General features: G+C 42.2%; 3 protein-coding genes across 10 annotated transcripts in view; all 3 read left to right on the top strand.

Moving 5' to 3' along the window:
* LOC121690097 overlaps window positions 1-6,970 on the top strand; it is a 790,202-nt gene extending 783,232 nt beyond the window's left edge. For 7 of the 8 annotated variants that reach the window (XM_042070454.1, XM_042070488.1, XM_042070516.1 and 4 more), the window contains 8 exons: window positions 293-415; window positions 512-610; window positions 831-995; window positions 1,741-1,824; window positions 2,589-2,738; window positions 3,114-3,269; window positions 3,555-3,686; window positions 5,022-6,970. In XM_042070454.1, coding sequence (XP_041926388.1) covers window positions 293-415; window positions 512-610; window positions 831-995; window positions 1,741-1,824; window positions 2,589-2,738; window positions 3,114-3,269; window positions 3,555-3,686; window positions 5,022-5,160 — 1,048 coding nt within the window. In that variant the 3' untranslated portion in view covers window positions 5,161-6,970. The remainder of the gene's footprint in view (window positions 1-292; window positions 416-511; window positions 611-830; window positions 996-1,740; window positions 1,825-2,588; window positions 2,739-3,113; window positions 3,270-3,554; window positions 3,687-5,021) is intronic. The other variant, XM_042070478.1, reaches the window with a different exon arrangement.
* The window catches only part of LOC121690338 (zinc-binding protein A33-like), a 698,440-nt gene that overhangs the window by 658,573 nt on the left and 17,961 nt on the right, over window positions 1-21,906 (top strand). The window lies entirely within an intron of this gene.
* On the top strand, window positions 13,483-21,093 carry LOC121690352 (E3 ubiquitin-protein ligase TRIM39-like). Its single transcript, XM_042070863.1, has 6 exons — window positions 13,483-14,011; window positions 16,581-16,676; window positions 17,046-17,276; window positions 18,048-18,070; window positions 18,158-18,276; window positions 19,646-21,093. Exons 1-6 carry the CDS (start codon window positions 13,607-13,609, stop codon window positions 20,179-20,181), a joined length of 1,410 nt encoding a protein of 469 aa, XP_041926797.1. The 5' UTR covers window positions 13,483-13,606; the 3' UTR covers window positions 20,182-21,093.

Here is a 21,906-nt window from a genome sequence, read left to right as displayed (position 1 = left end):
TGCTTGCAAAGATCAGTGACCTAGGCTATGTATGTAAGTTTGTGCCATTGATATTTGGCAGCTTGGGACACAAACAGTGTTCAGGGTTTTAAGACTGGCAGGGCTATCAAAAGGAAAGTCTAAGGCAGTTTTGCTGTGTGGCGTAGGCGATGCTTTATGTACCCTTGAATGTCAAAACTGTATCATCTCTGAGAATATTTGAATCTTTTCTGTAAGAAATTTGATTGGTGGATCCAAATAAAGAATTCAAATATGTGTCTGTGTGTGTGTGTTTGTGCATGTGTGATTACAGGCTTACTGTGGGACAGCATACCGTAACAATGTCCTCCTCACAGACATCCCCAGATTTTTCTCTGAAGCACCGTTGTTGGGGGAGACCTCATCTCACTTCCTCTCCTTTAACTCAGGAGAACAGGTGAGTCATCATCTTCTCTTAAAGGACACACATTCTGAGAGGGTTAGTAAAAATGTAAATTGTGTGTGTGTGTGTGTTTGTTTGTCTGCTCCTCAGGCTGAGTCCTCTGTCTCTTGTCTCTCTCACCTTCCCCACCACAGACGTCCCCTTAAGGGATTGGGTGGATTTCCTGAAGATTTTTAACAAGTTGAGCAGGTATGGAAGATTGTAAAGTTAGCTGCTTTTAATAGTGGGTGTCAGACCCTTACAGAAAATAACTCCACTGGAGGAAATATTTGCAATTCTTATGCAGGAAATGCAATATTTTGGATGGGACAGTAGTGAGGAAAATCTGCTTTGGGGGTCCACTGTAAACTCCCAGGATCTAATGAGTGAATGTAATGTTTTGCACTGTGGTGATGTTTTGGTCTCTCAGGAATAGGAGTGCTGATGTGGAGAACGATGCTGACACTTTGTTCTCCACCTTGCACTCTGTGCATGGCCTAAGGGAGGTGGAACTAATGGTGGGCAGCCTGACAGAGAACTGGGCTCAGCGGGTCCTCTCTTTTATCAGGGAACAGCCCAGGGACAAGGAGATTAGGTGAGACATGGCAGCTCTCGGAAGTTCTAGAAGTTACTAGAACACCAGCTAATCAGCAAGAGATAAACAAAGCTAATGAAGCTTGAGCTAGTGTTAGCCAGAGATATGTAAACTAATGAAGTTAGTGTTAGCCAGAGATAAAGAGTCCTTTTTAATACACTATCTGTAAATTTACAAAGTTGTCAGTGCCTCATTTTATATGGTAGGCCCCTCATTATACTACCAAATAAGTGTCGGGCTACTTTGAGCCTTGCAAATGGTTTAAAATTAGCGATTTCTTTTTACCATTGCAGATTCCCTTAAGCTACCACTCTCAGCATTTTGGAAGCATCGGCTGTAACAGGCTAGTTTAGAATGCAACAGAGTTATTTGCTCCCCAACGAACGTTGAAACTCGTTATCATGCGAAGCATATCAAAATCCATTTTACACTGGATTTCCCCTTTAATAATGTAATTACTGTAGCCTAGCCAGGCCCAGCCCTACCTGTGCACTAACAGTCCATGGCCTGAAGGGGGCACAGGGGCTCATCACAATGTAAAATGACAATACTGAAAATGATAGGGGATCCACAGCCTAGACCAGAGGAGAAAACAGAAAAAAAAATATGTAGGGAAATTGACCAGTTATAAGATATCAAATTAGGCCTACTTTGTAAAAGATACTTCCTGTTGTGACCTCCTTTGAACTGCCCAATATAACCATGTGATGTGAGTATGTGTGTGTCTGTGTGTGTGTGGGGGCAGTGTTCATGTGCTGAAAGAGTGGGACAGTCGTGAGAAGAGTCTCTGCTCATCTCTCTTTGTGAGAAAAACAACCAGCAACTTCAGGTGGGTGTTCAGGTCAGGTCTACACCATTGGGCAACACACACACACACACACACACACACACACACACACACACACACACACAGGGAGAGACATGTGCGCACACACACACACACACACACACACACACACAGACAGACAGACACAGGGAGAGACATGTGCACACGCACACACACACACACACACACACACACACACACACACACACACACAGACAGACACAGGGAGAGACATGTGCGCGCACACACACACACACACACACACACACACACACACACAGACAGACAGACACAGGGAGAGACATGTGCACACGCACACACACACACACACACACACACACACACACTCACACACACACACTCACACACACAGGAGCCTCATGTGGGTTTACAGGAAAGTAGCATACAAAACAAACTCAGAGTACTGGCTAGCAGGAGGAGCTAAATGAGCAAAGTACTCTGTTTTGCAAAACCACTAATTACCGGTATCTGCACATTTTCAAGACAAAATGAATGAAACTTTTCTGTACATTAATTCCCGTACAAATACTATGTATATAGTTCTTTACCAAGGCATCTAAATGCTTTACAATAAAGGGAGGAAACTTGCTTCAACCACCACCAATGTGCTGCATCTACAGTACCTGGGTGATGCACGACAACGGTTTTTACTGATGACCAGATGTGGGCATGTGTTTAAGACTAACAGACAGTGAGGTGTGTGTGTGGTGTGTGTGTGTTTCAGACTGACAGACCATGTGTTTCAGGTTGGTAGCTGAGCATCTGAGCTCGGGGAGTTCCTGTGCAGATGTCGCGGCTCCTGCTCTCTCATACGTCTCAGTCCTCACAGACACAGACACGGCAGACATGGACTGGGTCGGATACCTCAAAACGTTTCACGAACATGAAATAGAAAGGTACACAAAATTACTATGTTGGTCTAGTTTTATGGTGAACCTTTATGGTTAATTTAAAAAGTAACATCAAAGTACTGTAACCTCAAAATGTTTCACCAACATGAAATAGAAAGGTAAACAAAATGACTATGTTGGTCTAGTTTTATGGTAAACCTTTATGGTTAATTTAAAAAGTAACATCAAAGTAACCTCAAAACGTTTCACGAACATGAAACAGAAAGGTAAACAAAATGACTATGTTGGTCTAGTTTTATGGTGAACCTTTATGGTTAACTTACAGTAAAAAGTAACATATTTACCGTGTACACAGGGCAAAATTGTATCTTGTGTAGTATTTCAACATGTGTGTGTGTGTATGTGTGTGTGATATTGCAGTCTGTATGTGTACGAGTGTGTGGATCCTCTCCTGTCTTCTCTGTGCGCTCTGTCTGGCCTGAGGGAGGTGGAGTTGAGGGTGAGCTGCCTGACTGAGATCTGGGTCTGGAACATCCTGTCTCTCATCCAGAACTGCCCCAGCCTACAGGAAGTGAGGTAAGAGCAGCAGCTCAGCTCCTTGGCTGCATTAGCTCTGCTGTGTGTTCCTCCTGCAGATTGTTTGCTAGTCGGGCTGTAGTTGGTGTGTTTGTGTATGTGTCTGTGTTCTTGATGGTGAAACGTATGTGTTCCCCCTGTAGGCTGTAGTAAGTGTATGTGTGTATTTTAATTAAATACATTTTTGCAGTATTTTGTATTTTATTTTGTTACATTTCGTGAGCCAGTATTTGTAGTTTGTAACAAAATATTTTTTGATGTAATTGTGCCCATCTCTGCCTGCAGGCTATCCGCAGGTCGTTTTGTAGTGAGTGATGGTCAATCTGACTGGACTGACTGTGGTCCTTTACTGCTTGAGGAGATCACTCATCTACAGGAGACTCCTAAACGCCCAAACTGCACCATCACTCTCACAGGGTAGGCATCTACTACACACACACACACACGCACATACACACACACATGCGCACACACACACGCACATGCGCACACACTCACACACCCACACACACACGCACACACACACACATGCACACACACACACCCACACACACACACATACACACACACGCACAAAACCCAATTTTAGAACATATGACTCTCCTGGCACTTTACCAGCTTTTTAAAATTTTCTCCAACGTTTCAGCCTAAAGGGGGGTTCACATTGTACGCGCAAGCAGCAGCGCTGTGCTATGAAATCCATTATTGTCAATAACTGGCCTGCCGCTGCACCGAGCAAAGCGCAGCGCAAGCAGCATTTTACAGCCTAGCCGCTCTTGCGCGTGCCGCTGTCAAAGTTGAACCATGTTGAACTTTGACCGCAGCACGCTATAAATCATAGGTATTTTGCGCTGACCCCGGCGCCAAGCACAACAGAAATCTTTGGGACACTACCAAGAGCAACCTAGCGCCGAGCTCAGCGCATGCCACGTACAGTGTGAACCCAGCTTAAGCCTTTATCAGGGTCATTCACACCAAGTCATTCACATTATTTTATATTACAGAAGAGTCTCTTGTTTGGGTGTTAATGGTGGGTGTGTCAACAATCCATTCACAAATCAATGATCAGAAAATAATTGTTTTTAGTAGAAGAGACTTGCCAAGATTTCTTGTTATAAATACTTCCCTGTAAGAAGAAAACTTGAGCAGTCTCACAACACAAGAGAAAAGCTAAGTCATGGGGAAATGGTGTTTTTAATAGAAAACTGTATTTTTAATAGGAACCCAAAGGATGGAAATTCGTTCGTGATTGAGGTAGAAGGTTAAAACTGATCAGGGCAGAACAGCTTAACAGTGCAATCGTTCAGGGCAAGTAAACTGATCAGGGCAGAACAGCTTAACAGTGCAATCGTTCAGGGCAAGTAAACTGATCAGGGCAGAACAGCTTAACAGTGCAATCGTTCAGGGCAAGTAAACTGATCAGGGCAGAACAGCTGAACAGTGCAATCGTTCAGGGCAAGTAAACTGATCAGGGCAGAACAGCTTAACAGTGCAATCGTTCAGGGCAAGTAAACTGTGTGTTTATGCCAGTGACTTGGCTCAAAATGTTATTTAAAAATGTCTGGCAACATGGAGAGAGATCCAATGCATGGAGCCCTAGCAAGACATGATGAATAAGTAATCCACTGACTGCACAATCAGTCCTTTTTGATACCATTTCTTAATACTTTAAAAAGTAAAAATACTTTGTTTTGACTGCAAGGACCCTCTCCATTGATGGCAATTTATTTGTTTGTTTGTTTATTTCCTAAGGATCAAAAGGAGGACCGTTGAAGTGTCCAGTCACTTCAAAGAGGGGAGACTGCAATGCAACAGCCCAGTGAGGATCACCATCAGGGGAGAGACATCTACTGAGGAGCTCCTAGCACACGCCGGAGAAGGAAAAAATTGACAGATACACTGCCAAAACTGCTTATCTAAAGTCTAACCAAGTGTTATTAATCTTATATCAAGATCAAAAAAATGTTTGCTTTCAGTGTAAGAGACCCTTAAAATCTTGTAAAGTCATTTGAACTGTTTTAATAAAATTTTGACTTATTTTAAGACGTTTCATTATGAAAAGAAGCAAATTTGGCTGACAGCGTGTTGAGAAAATTTGAGAAAAAAACGATCTTTTGAGAGAGTGCTAGGTAAGTCTATTTAGGCTTTATCTTAATATGAGATTAATAACACTCTGTCTCAATTGGAGTCTGTCAGTATAAGCAGTGCGCTGTCTGAACTTGTATAGTGCATGATAACAGTGTGAGGCGGCACTTCACGGAAATGACAATTGCAACATTTAAAAATAACGTTACTGGTGTCTTCTATTCTAAAGTGACATGGTCGTACATTGTAAAAACATGAACAGTTTATGTTATAACTTGCTTGTACGTCTGTAAAGCCAGCAGCCAGACCAACGGATACCCTGCGTTTGCTGAATTACTGAAGCTAAGCAAGTGTGAGTTTGGTTAGTACTTGGGTTGGAGACCTCCTTTAAAAGCCAGGTTGCTGCTGGAAGTGGTGTTGGTGGGTTGATAGTAGATGGCACTTCTATCTGGCCAAAAGCAGGATATGCTGTCCTTCGGATGAGTATACACAGATTATACACAGATTATTTGTAATGAACTTCAACAGCACATGAGAAATGAGAACCTACACACACACACAGCATGAGAACCTGTACTTGTCTAAAGAACTGTACTTGTCTAACAAAACAAATTTCTTCTTTACAATCTAACCCCTTAAATGTATCAGGGTAACTGTATTCTGAATACCACCCATTTCAATTGTAACTGCAATTAAATACAGTTACTCATATTTTGTATTTTAAATACGTAATCCAGAATACATGTATTCGTTTACTTCCCAACAGTGGCCAGGTGGTGCTACACATTGCTGGTGGTTAGTGAGGTTCCTCCCTTCTCTGTGAAGCGCTTTGGGTGTCTTGTAAAGTGCTAGAATGCAATGTGTTCATTCATTTGTTCACTGCTGCTGCTCCAGCTTGCTCACCCACGATTATCATGAGTTGGAAAATGGTCCCTCCCCTTTCTCTATTTAGCCAAGATGGCGACCATTGAGGACGAAAAGTGTCCATCGTTCCACACTCAACTTTTTGACCGTTATGAGTGCACCATCTGGGTACCTGCAGTGCACTTTGTGTCATCGTATTTCTCAGTCCACCACCCTCCTCCCCTGGCCCTTATATAGGACACGGAGCTGAGACTCTGGTGGACTGGCTCAGGAGCAGAGCTATGATTCTGGTGGACTGGCTCAGGAGCAGAGCTATGACTCTGGTGGACTGACTCAGGAGCAGAGCTATGACTCTGGTGGACTGACTCTCGTTTGAGAACAGAATCTCACAGCCATAACAGGAGTACATGCACAGTAAATAAGTTTCTACTGCATATTTTGTTAATATTGTGCAAATGTGTCTAATCTGATGCATCTGTGGCCAATCATACACCACCTTGATGCATCGCTGCTCTGATGGCTAATTCAAAGGGTTAATTACTTAAAACCTAACCAAATTTGAAAATATTTTTAATTGAATTTTAATTTCAGTTTCTCTGGAAATCCCTTAGCATGGTGAATCATTGTATCATTGCCCTTTTAGCAATAAAAAGAACGCTGTATCCTCTTTAAAAAATATGCATAAGGCAGCTTGTTTACTCCTTTGTTTGTGCTCAGCAATGGCTTGATGAATAAATGTGTATCTGAAGCTACATTGGTTGTATGTTCTATGATTCACCAACAGGTCCCACTGGTTTGTAACCGTTGGTCAGACTGAAGTGCAATGAAAAATGAAAATGTAGTATCTGTTCTCCTTCACCTCAGTCAATCTAAACATGTGCAGGTAAATATCTCTGTAGTACATAACCTGATCTCTCCATCTGATCTCTCCTGATCAGGGATTTATTTTCATTACCGAGGAGTTGTTCCTTTCAGGCTCTTATGGTAGTGACCTCCATTTGTTAAATACACAGAACTAGAGAGCTCCAACCCTGACCCCTCACCTGTACAGTCCAAACCTGACCCCTCACCTGTAGTGCTCCAACACTGACCCCTCACCTGTACAGTCCAACACTGACCCCTCACCTGTACAGTCCAACCCTGACCCTTCACCTGTACAGTCCAACCCTGACCCCTCACCTGTAGTGCTCCAACACTGCTCACCTACAGTCCAACCCTGACCCCTCACCTGCACAGTCCAACCCTGACCCCTCACCTGTACAGTCCAACCCTGACCCCTCACCTGTAGTGCTCCAACCAGTGCCGGCCCGAGCCTTTTGGGGGCCCTAAGCAGAATTTGATTTGGGGGCCCCCTCCCACAACGCAGAGTCACCTGTGCTTGGCGATAATTGACAACTTCACACTATAATGTCATATTATAAATTAATACAGTTAGGTTATGTATTAATACAGTGACTGATTATGAACTACTGTCCCCCTGGACACAGATGCATAAGGACTCGGTAGGCTCATTCAGTAATCCATCCTTGCTCACATGCCAAAAATGTTTTGGGGCTCCGCTCTAGACTTCTGGCCCCATGTGCTTGGTAAACCAATGTATTAATATAGTTGTTATTTACACCAACCCTGTCACCTTTTAATCTTAGAGGGTACTAAAATCACAGATTTTAGTTGAATTGACAAATAACAAAATACAACAGCATTTGTATTTGTTGTAAACAAGTACATCAGTTTATTGACTTGTTTTTCAACAGATTTGCAGAATAAATCCGCAAATGTGCATTAAATGAGCAATCTTCAACTACAAAATAAAACCAAAATAGACAAACATTAATAATAAAAAATAAAATGTCCCAAAAAATAGATACTTATTCCTACTTCGTTCCTGGCTTTCAGGCATCTGCAACTCTGCAGTGGACGAATCTGCAATGATTAAATAAATACATAAATAAATTTAAAAAAAGTATGTTAAATGTGTCATGTCATATTAACAGGCTATGTAACCATTTGCCATCAAGAAAACCTCACCTTCTGTGTCATCAGCCATGGAGGCAGACACTTGATGAGGTAGAGTTAGGTAGAGGTAGAGATGTTCTCCAAAGTATTTTAACAGTGTCCCTGAAAAAAATTAAAATATTGCATAAGTGCATATTTGATCGAGCAGAATGAGTTTATTTTGCTATCATTACTTACACTCATCAACAAGCAATTCCACATCTAACAATTCATATTCTATTGGCAAATGAGGCATAATTGCCGTATAGTGAACGCTTAACATGGTGATCTACTGCAGCCTAAATATTAGGGTAGCACCGCTACATCACTTGCCACTATCTTAATCAAAAAGTCTATTTTCATCACAGAAGTCTCCCCACCCAACATGGTATATTTTCTCAAACACTACCATCTCTCTCCAAAGATCGAGCAGAGCGCACGTACTGTTCCATCTTTGCCTATGAAGCTGGAACGTTACCGATGCCCAGAGTCGCGCTAGTCAGTGGGTTGGGGTTGGGACTGGGAGCCTGGGCTTAGCCTGCTGTTGCTATCAGACTTACCACTATGTCACATATTATAGAACAGTAATAAACTATCAACACTTTCAAGTGCGAAATCAGAAACAATTGCTCTGTGGTAAATTTGCCTTCAGCTACGTTTTCATATAGCTACTGTAGTGCTAATGTCCACTTCAGTCAGCTAGCTAACTTCAATTTACAACATAAGCCCACCTTTGGCTATAGGGAACATGCTTGATTGAACATCCAAAACAATCCCAATATCCTTGACATCTAAAATACACCTAGATAAATGTATATTAATGGGAGACATTTCTCTGTTGATGGCGGGGATTTAGCTCTGGTGATGGCTTATATTAGATCATGACAGCTAGCTAGCTACCTCAAGCACAAAACATACTGTAAATAATCATGCAAACATACCTGTATCTTGCTCGTTTTTCTCCTCCTCTGTCATTTTCTTCTTTCTGTTTTCGGCACCAGAGGGATACGTCCTTTTTTGTGACTTGTCTTAACATTGCCGTCTCTTCCGATTTTTGAACTTGAAGCAGTGTCTGCACGAATTGTCTATGCACCCGAGGTGTCTAGTTTATGCGCGTGACTCAAAGGCTGGCAGACACAGTAGAGGTAGGCAGGCATGTTTATCATGAAATCAGAATTTTCTTGTTTTGAATTATTAATTGTTTCATTTATTCATTCATTGATGTCACTTGTTTACGTTATTTATTATGTAAAAAAAAAAAGAAACTCGATTGGGGGCCCCATGGTGGCCAGGGGGCCCCAAGCAGCCGCTTAGTTCGCTTATGCCTCGGGCCGGCCCTGAAATTCACTTAGCTGCTATTCTGCCTGCTGTGCTAGTTTGGCAAAAAAAAAAAAAAAAAAAAAATTCAGAAATTGATCAAGTCCTCTGCCTGGTTTTTCAATTTCATTTACCCTAAGGTAAACTAGGTTCTGGGTGCAAACTGTAAAGTATAAATAGTTAGCCTAACTTTACAAAGCCTTTTCCGACAACTAAAGTTATCCAGCTAACTGAAATGGAATCGAAAAGGCATATCTGGTGGAGGATTTGAGCTGCCCAGTGTGTCAAGACATCTTTAAGAGTCCCGTGATGTTGACATGCTCACACAGTGTATGTAAAGAGTGCCTAACTCAATTCTGGGAATTGAAGGGGGTTAGAGAATGTCCACTATGCAGGAAAAGATCATCCAACGACCCACCTCTTCTCAACCTTATTCTGAAAAATGTGTGCGAAGCCTTCCTTCATATCATGAGAGAAGTAGGGAGACGTTACTCTGCAGCCGACATAATCGAAAACTTGAACTCTACTGTCTTGAGGACAACAAACCTGTGTGTTTGGTGTGTCGAGACTCGGAAAAACACCATTAGCACAACTTCAGTCCCATCAGTGAAATAGCTGCTGGCTTAAGGGTGAGTTGGTTTCAACATTAACATGTCATCATTATGCTATTTCTAAGCATAACCAAATGAAACCATGTTGAGTATAACATTTGATTAAATCACATTGTTTAGGCTATTCTGTGGCAATAATCAACTGACTGCCCTCACATAAACACAACCTGTTGTATACACTACCAGTCAAAAGTTTGGAGCCACTTAGAAATTCCCATTCCACTCCATTATAGACAGAATACCAAATGAGATATTTTGCATTGTTTTTTAATCAGGGCAGCTGCTTTTAGATTACATTATGTGCTTACTGCTTAAATAATTGCAAAAGGGTTCTCGACTTATAGAAAGAAATGGCTGATCTTTAATGCAGTATCTACATTGCCCATTATCAGCAACCATTCATCCATTGTGGCAAAGGCACACTCTGTTTACTAATCTGATATCATTTTAAAAGGCTAACTGAGAAAACATTGGAGAGCCCTTGGAATGAGTAGAATGGAAATTTGTGTCTCCAAACATTTGACTGGTAGTTTATATCACCGATTTATTCTATTTTCAGGAGAAAGTCATGGCAAAGCTACAGGCCCAAAATAATAATATGAAGGACATTCAAGACTTCAAGCTTGCTTGTAATAAAATGGCAGAACACATAACAGTGAGTTATGATCGTTCAGATCAGCGTGATGATTTAGCATCTTCAGGGGGCAAATGCAATTAAAAATGTGTGTGTTTGTGTACGCACACGTGTTTGTTTGTGTGTGTGTGTGTGTGTCCAGAGGCAAGTGCTGCTTGCAGAACAGAACATGAAGGAGGAGTTTGAGAAGCTCCACCAGTTCATGCGGGAGGAGCAGGCGGCCCGGATTGCGGCGCTAAGGCAGGAGGAGAAGATGCAGGCCCGCATGATGAACCTGAAGATTGAGGACGCATAGGCAGGAGGAGGAGATGCAGGCCCGCATGATGAACCTGAAGATTGAGGACGCATAGGCAGGAGGAGGAGATGCAGGCCCGCATGATGAACCTGAAGATTGAGGACGCATAGGCAGGAGGAGGAGATGCAGGCCCGCATGATGAACCTGAAGATTGAGGACGCATAGGCAGGAGGAGGAGATGCAGGCCCGCATGATGAACCTGAAGATTGAGGACGCATAGGCAGGAGGAGGAGATGCAGGCCCACATGATGAACCTGAAGAACTGAAGATTGAGGACGCTGAGACAGGAGGAGTAGATGCAGGCCCGCATGAGGAACCTGAAGATTGAGGACGCCATTACAGACATACTAGAGTTTACAGAGAGGATCCGAGACACTGAGCAGGACTTGGCCTCTGATGAAGCTTTTGTGGTGTTGGTGAGGAATGTTTATGTCTTTTTTTATTGCGATGTTTATGTCCAATGGATAGCCCATGTGGATAATATTTGTGTCTATGTACAGTACACAGCAACCGGAAAGTATTCAGACCCTTTCAAGTTTTCCACATTGTGTTATATTTCAGACACATCTTGATATGGATTCAATTCAGTTTTTTTCTCATCAATCTACACATAATACTCCAACACTCCACAAAAAATCAGGTGTTTGGAGTGTTTTGTACATTTATAAAAAAATAAAAGTCTGAAATATTCCATTTACATAAGTATTCAGACCCTTTGTTATGACACTTGCAATTGAGCTCTGGTGCATCCTACTTCTATCAATGGTCCTTCAGATGCTTCTACAACTTGATTACAGTCCATCTGCGCCTAAATTAATTCATTGGCCATTATTAGGAGAGGTAGACATCTCTTTATATACAGTCTCACAGTTGATGGTGTATGTCAGAGTGAAAACCAAGCCACAAGGTCAAGAGAATTGTCCGTAGACCTGTGAGACAGGGTTGTGTGAAGACACAGATCTGGGAAGACGGCGGGCTGTGGTACAGCAGGGAAGATGATGAGGGTTTCTACCCGTCCTGCGCCACTCCGGGTCAACGAGAAGCTCAACTGTATAACTGTATGTTCTGCTGGACCAGGACCAGGAGAGGCTGACGTTCTCGGACCCCGAGCGTAAGATTCACCTGCGCACCTTCAAGCACCGGTTCAGTGGCGTCATGTTCCCCTTCTTCTCTGGGCTCTCGGAGCACTCGCGTCTGCAGGTATTACCTGTCGGCACCGCGGTCGCGGTCGCGGTGCAGACACAGAAGAGGAGCAGTGGCAAGGCAGAAGTTACTGATTCAGCTGCAGAAATTAGTTTGGGGCTCCTTCATACATAGATTGTATTTAGATCCCCCACATAATACTGTGAAGCCATACAAAAATAATGACTGTATTTTTAGTTTTAGTAGGGTTTTTTTTTGTGATTGACTGCTTCTTCTTTGGCCTGTGTTGGGATTTGCAGGTCTCCGTTATAAGTGTTCCTGTTCCAAAGCTCTTGTTTGGAGGCCCATCCCTGTCCCAGTTAAATTTGTAGATGCTTTATCAGCATGTTTAATTGGATGCAGTTTTGACAAACGTATTGTTAAGATCTTCAGACAGATCTAGTGAATGAACATACACAGCAGTGTGAGTGCAATAAAGGACTTGAGATGGCAACAGTTTCAGTCTTGGCTGTTTGATGATTGTTTAGTTTGTTCATTCTGTCGGATAGTTGGACATATTCTAGATATCCTTTTAGTTTTAGCCAATTGTGTAATTTCCCATTATAGTGTAATCTAATATAATCTAATCTAATCTCTTGACCACAATGCAAACTGCCCTTTAAACCTCTCCAAGCATGCCAGACATAGCATTTGGGTCTGTTTCATGGAGTTGTGGCTTTTGGTCATGAACATTTTTGAAGAAGAAACAACCCTGTTATGAGGGAGGCACCATGTTGAAGAAGAAACAAACCTATTTTAAGGGATGCACCATTGTATTTTCAGCGTGCTGGAGTGATGCCCAAACATGGTGCTCAGCACGGGCAGGGTCATTCTCCTTCAGGAGAGGGATAACACAGATGCCTCAAGAGCAGACGGCTGCAGTAGCGCATGGCAGCCAGTAGGGGTGCTGCAGTGCACCTGCTTGAGCTGAATAACTTGTAGATGCAGTCAGCATTGCTCCCAGTACTCAGGTTGTGACTGTGTGGAGACAGACAGGCAGCTATGATTATTTACACCTCCTTTCTTGAGTCTGAAGTTGAAGAGCCACAGTAGCCAGGAGTAACAAGAGAAGAGGTGTCATGTGTCAAGGCTGCATGGGGCTGGCCAATCAGATTTCTCTCGAGCTAGAGTCTCACCCACTGACTGCTTCCTAAAAATAAGGTCGTAAACTGATAGGCCGTGAGTGTCTGCTGACCACAACTGATTTAAAGCACAGGTCATTCATTTGAAGCCCAAGTCTCAGACAGACCTGGACAATCTGCTGAGAGAAAACATTATTATTAGCCTAATTTAGGTGAAAGTAAAAACTGTCCACCAAGAGAGAGAGAGAGAGACGAGATTTTCACCAGACAAAATGGGTACAAAATACGAAAAGGATTTCTGCTGCATCATGTGCAATGACATCTTTAAGGACCCCGTGCTCCTGACATGCGCCCACGCTGTGTGTGAACCCTGCCTAAAGCACTTCTGGGTGGACAATGGTGCCCACGAGTGCCCTGTCTGCAGGAGGAGGTCATCGAAGGGTCAGCTGCTGCCAAACCTGGTCTTGAAGTACCTGTGTGAGACGTTCTGGCAGGAGAGAAGTCAGAAACCTCGGGCAGGGTGTGAGGAGCTCTGTAAAGAGCACAGCGAGCAGCTCAACTTCTACTGTATGGAGCATGACTTCCCCGTGTGTCTCGTGTGCCGCTTCGCCAGAAAACACACGTGCCACACCATCAAACCACGAAACGAAGAGGAATTTGAACCGTTTGACCTTAAGGTGAGCAATATTCATACTCTTGACATTCTGCTAGCGTCATTTCCTCTTGACAGAGAGTGCAGTCTATGCGCTGCACTCTGAAAACAAAACCACATGGTTCTATTTGTTACTTGAAAATGTCATAGAACTATTTTGATTAGCTCGATCAAATGGCTGAAGTGTTATAGTTTGAAGTTGACGACAGCTGCACTGATTGAAAGACCCCCTACAAACTACCAGCTGTCTCAGAAAAATGACCCGCCTGAATGGCAGAATATTCAGTGTCATTGAGGGTTGGGAACCAAAATATTAGAATAAAGTAGAATTGATAAGAAAGAACTGGAGCTGGAGCTAGAACCAAAAACCAAAATTGAAAAGAATCTTTTCAAAAATTCTGAATAGAAAAAAAATGGTTCTGCCTTTTAATTCATAAACATTAGATAAAGACATATTTATTATTGTGAACAATGGCAAGTAAAGATGCACAAGTATGTTGCAATTTTTGAGACTGAAACATCAAGGCTTAGCATCTTTAGATTGATTGATCTGCTCTAGATTGAGGATTAATTAGCCCCAGATTGACTGATCTGTTCTAGATTGAGGATTAATTAGCCCTAGATTGTTTGCTCTAGATTGAGGATTAATTAGCCCTAGATTGACTGATCTGCTCTAGATTGAAGATTAATTAGCCCTAGATTGATTGATCCGCTCTAGATTGAGGATTAATTAGCCCTAGATTGATTGATCCACTCTAGATTGAGGATTAATTAGCAGATCTAGATTGAATGTTCAGTTATGGTTTACGGCATAGACTACTCCTGGAATAAAGAAAAAAAGACATATTTGTATTTTATGCACTGTTTTTTTTTTTCGAAATGAATCGAAATGTGGAATAGAAATGTGGAATAGATAGGAATTGGAATCAACAAGCAGAACTGCAATCTTTCATCACATATTAAATTCACGTTCACAGATTTGTTTTGTCAAAAGCTGCTCTATGTCTCATATGGTCTATGTGTGCTTGTGTGTTTCGTCTCGGCTTCAGATTCTATGCTTGTCTGTTCCAATTGTCTGTGCTTGGATATGCTGTTGCTTTCCTGTTCTTGGATTGGCTGTTGCTTCCCTGTCCTTGCTTCCTTGTCCTGTTCTTGGATTGGCTGTTACTTCGCTGTCCTGTTCTTGGATTGGCTGTTGCTTCCCTGTCCTGTTCTTGGATTGACTGTTGCTTTCCTGTACTGTTCTTGGATTGGCTGTTGCTTCCCTGTCCTGTTATTGGATTGGCTGTTACTTCGCTGTCCTGTTCTTGTACTGAGGCTGCTTGTGTGCGTTTGCCCATCTTCTGCGCAGGGCTGTCTGCTCCTGCTCTGGAGCAATGCCCTGATTAACAACAACACACAAAAAATAAAAATAAAATCAGAATAATGTCAGAGATGAAAAAGACAGTAAATAAACAATAAAATATTAAAACTATGTAATATCTAAGAGCAGCAGCACTGAGCCACAGCCATTTAGTACGCTTTTTAAATTAGTTAGCTGGGACAAATATGTTTAGTTTGAGAACCTCCTGGATTTTATTCCATTCATAAGGAGCAAAAAATGCTAAAAGGAAATTATCAAACTCTGAACTTATATGAGGAATTTCTAGAGAAATAAAATTCTGTGACTGGGTGTTATGACAGATGGACTTATATTTCAAAAGGGAAATGAGGTAAGAGGGCAGCTTCCTGGCTCACTGTGGTAAACTGTATCCAGTGGTTTAAAACTTAAGGGATAACAATGTTGAAATTATTCGACCCGTTAAATCCCAGGTGATGTTGACCAGTTAGAAGCCCTTTTGAATGTTGATCACACCAATATATTATGTTCAGTTGTATTGTCTAGAGTCTAGTCAGAGAAATTGATTAAGCTTAATGATAATGTCATACGTAGAGCATGCAGCAGAACAGCACAAAAATACGAGAGACTATGTAGGCCCACGAGTACCGGTAGGCTACTGTATTATTCAGTTTGCATGGTTGGGTGGTGCTGTTGCCTCTTCCCTTAGTGGCACATAAAGTGTATATGTACGTACGTGTACTGTAGGCATATCTTTACAATAGACTACCATGTGCTACAAAGTTACATGTGATTCCATTAAACATGATTCAAGGTGACTCATAGTTGAATATGTAACACCACACATGTTTGGCGTAACATCTTATTGCTACATGTTCAGAACAGCAGAATAAATGCTACATATTAATATTTGTACAACTATTCACCCGTAGCAATATTAAGATTTTAAATGCTACTTTAATCTGGTCTGATGCATTCCATTTAAAGGTATAGCTCACTGCTATTGGTCAACTTTAATAAACATCTTTTATTCATTTACTTAAGCCTCGCTCTGCCCTCTTCATGCGTCTGACCACAGTGTGCATGCGCTCCTGTTAGCTGGGAGATTCCGTTCTCAAACTTGGGCTCTAAAGGTTTTAGTGGTCACTGCGCACGCGAGGTGTGACATCACTGCATTGAGCACCGGCATTTATAGGCGCACACACACAACCTCACACACACCAAGGATTATCTTCAAGATTTGTTTTACTTCCAGGAGGAACTGAAGTTGAGTCTAGGGCGACTAAAGACCAGACTGGAAGACCTTGAAGAAGCACAACTCGCTGGAGACGAAACCACACATTGCATTACGGTGAGATTGACATTCACACAAAATATTACTGAAACCTCCATTTAAATTTCACACAAAATAAGAAGCATTAGTCTTATGAATAGAGATTCTTTCTATGCCAAGCACTCAGAGAAGTAGGCCATGCAGGCTCTAGGCCTGGGCCATACACATCCAGCAGTTGATCAGCAGTAATAGGCCTGTTTGCTGTTGCAGGCTCGGGCCATGCACATCGAGCAGCTGATCAGCAGTAATAGGCCTGTTTGCTGTTGCAGGCTCGGGCCATGCACATCGAGCAGCTGATCAGCAGTAATAGGCCTGTTTGCTGTTGCAGGCTCGGGCCATGCACATCCAGCAGCTGATCAGCAGTAATAGGCCTGTTTGCTGTTGTAGGCTCGGGCCATACACATCGAGCAGCTGATCACGGAGGAGTTTGAGCAGTTCCACCGGTTCCTGCGGGACGAGGAGAAGGTCCGGCTGGCCATCGTGAGGCAGGAGAAGGAGGAGAAGCTGCAGATGCTGCGGGAGGTGAGCGGCCGCATAAGGAGGAAGATGACCTGTCTGAAAGACGCCATCAAAGCCATACAAAGGAAATTGGAAGCTGATGGGGTCACAAACCTGACGGTAAACCTTGCCTTTCATATATATATATATATATATATATATATATATATACTGTATTCATATATATATATATATATACTGTATATACACTGCTCACAAAACAAACATATGGCTTTAGGGTGAAATGTAATGTTTCAGTGACAGTACAGAAAGAGAGTGAACAGTAACACAAGAGAAAGAGAGAGTGAACAGTAAATGGCCATGGGTGTTGTTTTATATCTGTAGGTAGATCAACTACAATAAATGTAATAGCACTACATAGGCAGACATATGCTGAGAAGCTAAAGGCAACATCTAGTTATATAGCCACAGGTTTCCTACACCCCATGAGAATGAAAAAATGGGTGCAACTTCCGCTTTACAGTATATTTATTACACGGCTCTTCAGAGTGCTGCAGAAAGTTCCAATCACATTTTTAAAGACCCATTGTGTTAAATTTCTTTTCTCGTTCTTGTCCGCCGGTAATTATCAGAAAATAAGTCCCTTCAGGTCGAAGCAAAACCACTCCGCTGCGCATCGGGGTTCTGTTCTCTTTGTTGGGGCCTTATTACTGGTGGACAATACATTATCCCTTACATACTGCACTATAGTCTGTATTCTGTGCTGGACATCAACACTGCCGCTGCCCTATAGCTCCCCCTAGTGACAGGACGTCTTAATCACTTTTTGACAGATAGAGCTGCCCAAAATATTGTTCTTGTAAACCTAAATATTCTGTGTAACCTGGAATTATAACCTTGATATAGCATTCTTCATCTACTTTTTTACAGGATTACCGGAAGACCGTTGAAATGTAAGTGATCTGTCTCCTGTCTCTCTCTCTTCTCTGTGGTTCTGAACCCAAAGCCACAGCAGCACTAACTCATGAATGTCATTCCAGAACCGATTGCAAACTGCAGGAGCCAGAGAAAGTTTCAGAAGCTCTGCTCAATGAGACGAAGCACCTGGAGAAACTGAAGTACCAAGTCATTAAGCAGTTGAGAGAGACTGTTGAGAAGCGTGCGTATATGTACACACACACACACACACACACACACACACACACACACACACAGTGTTACACACAAAGTTAGCAACATAATTTGTTGGCTTGATTAAGCAAATTGTTGTTCTTCTTAAGTTTTCATATTATTCCCGTTAATCCAGTTTTTGTACCGACAACTGCTCCTAGAGCGTTTGAGCTATCGACACGGTTCCAGCTCTAAAAATTCATGCCAGTAAATTTCTTCAAACAGATCTTTGTAGATCCACAGGAGACCATGTACATGACCTGTATACACATGGTTTGGCTTTAACCCTAGCAAACAGCATAGCAACCACGTTATTTAGCATATAACCACCATATGTACCCTAGCAACCATCTTAATTACCCTAGCAGCAACCTAGCAATCACCACTATAATGTCAACCTAGCCATGAACATGATTACCCAAGCAACCAGCATTGTCATCATGTTATTTAGCATAGCAACCACCATATGTACCCTAGCAACGCCCTAGCAACCATCTTAATTACCCTAGCAACAACTTAGCAACCACCTCGATAATGTCAACCTATCAACCACCATAGCAACCAACATGATTACCCTAGCAACAACCATAGCAACCATGCTATTTTGCATAGCAACCACCATATGTACCCTAGCAACACCCTAGCAACCTTTCTAATTACCCTATGGTAAGTTATTGGAATTATTGGAATTCCTGGAATATCGTGGAATTTTATAAAATCTATTCCAGACATGGAAAGGCAGGAAATTTCATCATTTTTGGGGCAAAGTCATGGAATATCAGGGAATTGTGCAGTTTAACATTTACTTCCCAATGCCAAAATACATTAATACAAATATATTTCCACGCAGAATTGCACCCTAGCAACTACCTTAATTACCCTAGCATCACCCTAGCAACCATGCTAATTAACCTAGCAACTTCCACTATAATGTGACCCTAGCAACCACCATAGCAACCAGCATGATTACCCTAGCAACCAGCATAGCAACCACTTTATTCATGCGTTTTGGCTTATTGGATGTTCTAATGCAGATAACGTTTGATCTGTGTGCCCGATTTTCAAAAATGAGGTAGTGTTGCAATTATTTTGGTGACCTGATCAAGCCCACTCTTGCAGGTCCTTGGATATGCAATTCTAGTTAGTTGTGAAATGTTTCTCCCTGTGTTTTCTTTAGCATCACCCAACTTATATTAACTTATTCACTTATTGATCATCAATATGATATGGACCTCTCTCTCTCCTCTTCTCTCTCTCCTCTTACTCAGGATGCATGGTAACAGTCTACTGTATCTGTAACAGGGTATACATTTACCATTATTTTAGATTCCATGTTTATGTGTTCTTTCTCCCCACAGCTGCTTTGACTCTGGATCCCAACACTGCACACCCAGATCTGGTCCTGTCTGAGGATCTGACCACTGTGAGATTCGTTGAAAATAACCCACAGAGGTATGACTTGTACCACAGTGTGCTGGGCTCTGTGGGCTTTGACATGGGCACTCACTGCTGGGATGTGGAGGTTGGGGACTATCCACGCTGGATTCTGGGCGTGATGGCGGAGTCTGCTAAGAGGAAGGGAGACTTCACCCCCATGAGTGGACGCTGGTTTATGTGGCGTAACGATGACGAGTACGCTGCGCGCTCTACGCCGACCCCCTCCACTTTCCTTAAGGTGGAGCAGAAGCCGCAGAGAATCCGAGTGCAGCTGGACTGGAACGGAGGAGAATTGTCATTCTTTGATGCGGATACTTTTGGACACATACACACTCTCAAAGACACTTTCAAGGAGAAAGTGTACCCATACTTTAACACAGTCTTTACTATGAAGGTGTTGACAGCAACTTCAGAGTGGATAACACCAGAAGATGAGGGGTGGACCCCGATACCGTAATAGCCTGCCTATTAACCCAGGTTTATTCATTGGTTTTGCACAATGTCTTCAGATATGAGGTTAATACACAGGGGCAGGCTATATGTGGGAACGCATATCTTCTCTTTATGATTAAAGCACAATCTGATTGGGGGACTGGGTTATTGGGCACTGTGGTTAATACGTAAGGGATAATGGATGACATGGTGGTCTGTTAACAGAAATTAATGCACGTTCTAAATTACGCAGGACAATGGGGAATTTAACCAAGCAGTGGAATAAATGCGTGCAGTGAACACATGTTTTTTTTTTCTCACTGGGATCCTGTAACAGAGTAGAGGAAGACTGATGGGCCTCACACATTTAGTCAACTAAAGTGCTATATCAATAAAATGTTTATTGATTATTATTATTTAGTCAACTAAAGTGCTATATCAATAAAATGTTGTGACGATTATTGACCAGTAATGTGACATGGCAGGCAGGGGACAACAAGGATGTACTACTATCAGTATCAGTGTGTTGGGACTGGTCTTGCGTGTTGTAATAGACCTCTGAAGTTCGCCTACAAAAAGGAACCAAAGCTGCCATCTTTGCCCATATAAGGAGATCCGGGTGTTAATTGAAGCTAACTACCTATGGCAAGTTGCACTACAAGTTAGCTCTGGGGTAGCAAAAATGTATCTTTTCCGTCTTAACATATGGTCTTCACATACTGAACATCACAGAAGCCACTCGAAGGCAGAGGACATTTTACGATCATTTAAAACCCCCATGTTATTTTCCTATAGGAAAAATCGCAAGATACCCGATCTCAAAGATGGCAGCTTTTTTATAGGTGAACTTCAGAGGTCTATTGGTCAGTGTACAGCACACTCTTTGTGGACTTCCCTCTAACAATATCTCTGGAAAAAAAATAAAGAGGAGGACTTTGGTGAGGAATGTTTAGGTCTTTTTTATTGCTATGATTATGTCCAATGGATAGCAAGCCCTTGTGGATAATATGTCTATGGTATGTACTGTACACACTGCAAAAACTGCTTATCTAACAAAACCTAACCAAGTGTTATTAATCTTATATCAAGATAGAAAAAACTGGCCCCAGCTGTGGCACAACTGGCTGGGGCACCTGCACCGTACGCCGGTGACCCGGGTTCGATTCCCGCCCCGTGGTCCTTTCCGGATCCCACCCCAACTCTCTCCCACTCACTTCCTGTCATTCTCCACTATTCTGTCGCATTAAAGGCATAAAAGCCCAAAAATATATACTTTAAAAAAAAAGATAGAAAAAAATAGTTGGTATTGTTTTCAGTATAAAGAGACTTACCTAGTGCTTTCTTGTGAAATCATTTGACTTAATTTAAAAAAATTGACTTATTTTAAGACTTGAAAACCTTGAAGATCTTGAAAACAAGCAAATTTGTCTGGCAGTGCGTTAAGCAAATTTGTCCTAAAAACAAGCAAATTTGTCTTGATAAGACTCCTTAAAATAAGTTAAAGTCTTCTTAAATTAAAGGAGAATTCCGGTGTGATATTGACCTAAAGTGTATCGAAACATGATACCGAGTGTGAACGTATGTCTCATAGCCCATCTCGGCTTGTCCCCTGCACTCCAAAATCTGGCGCTAGTTAGCCGATGCTACCAACATCTTTTTCAATAGTGGTGCTTCGGCATCGGGCTAGCCATGCAAATAAATCACTGTTTTACACCCATTTAAGAGGCTCAATGTATCTCCACACTTCATT

The sequence above is a fragment of the Alosa sapidissima genome, chromosome 2, assembly GCF_018492685.1.
Source record: "Alosa sapidissima isolate fAloSap1 chromosome 2, fAloSap1.pri, whole genome shotgun sequence".
NCBI lineage: Eukaryota > Metazoa > Chordata > Actinopteri > Clupeiformes > Clupeidae > Alosa > Alosa sapidissima.
The sequence above is the reverse complement of the archived record's forward strand: the minus strand, read 5'-3'. Positions and strand labels throughout refer to the sequence as shown.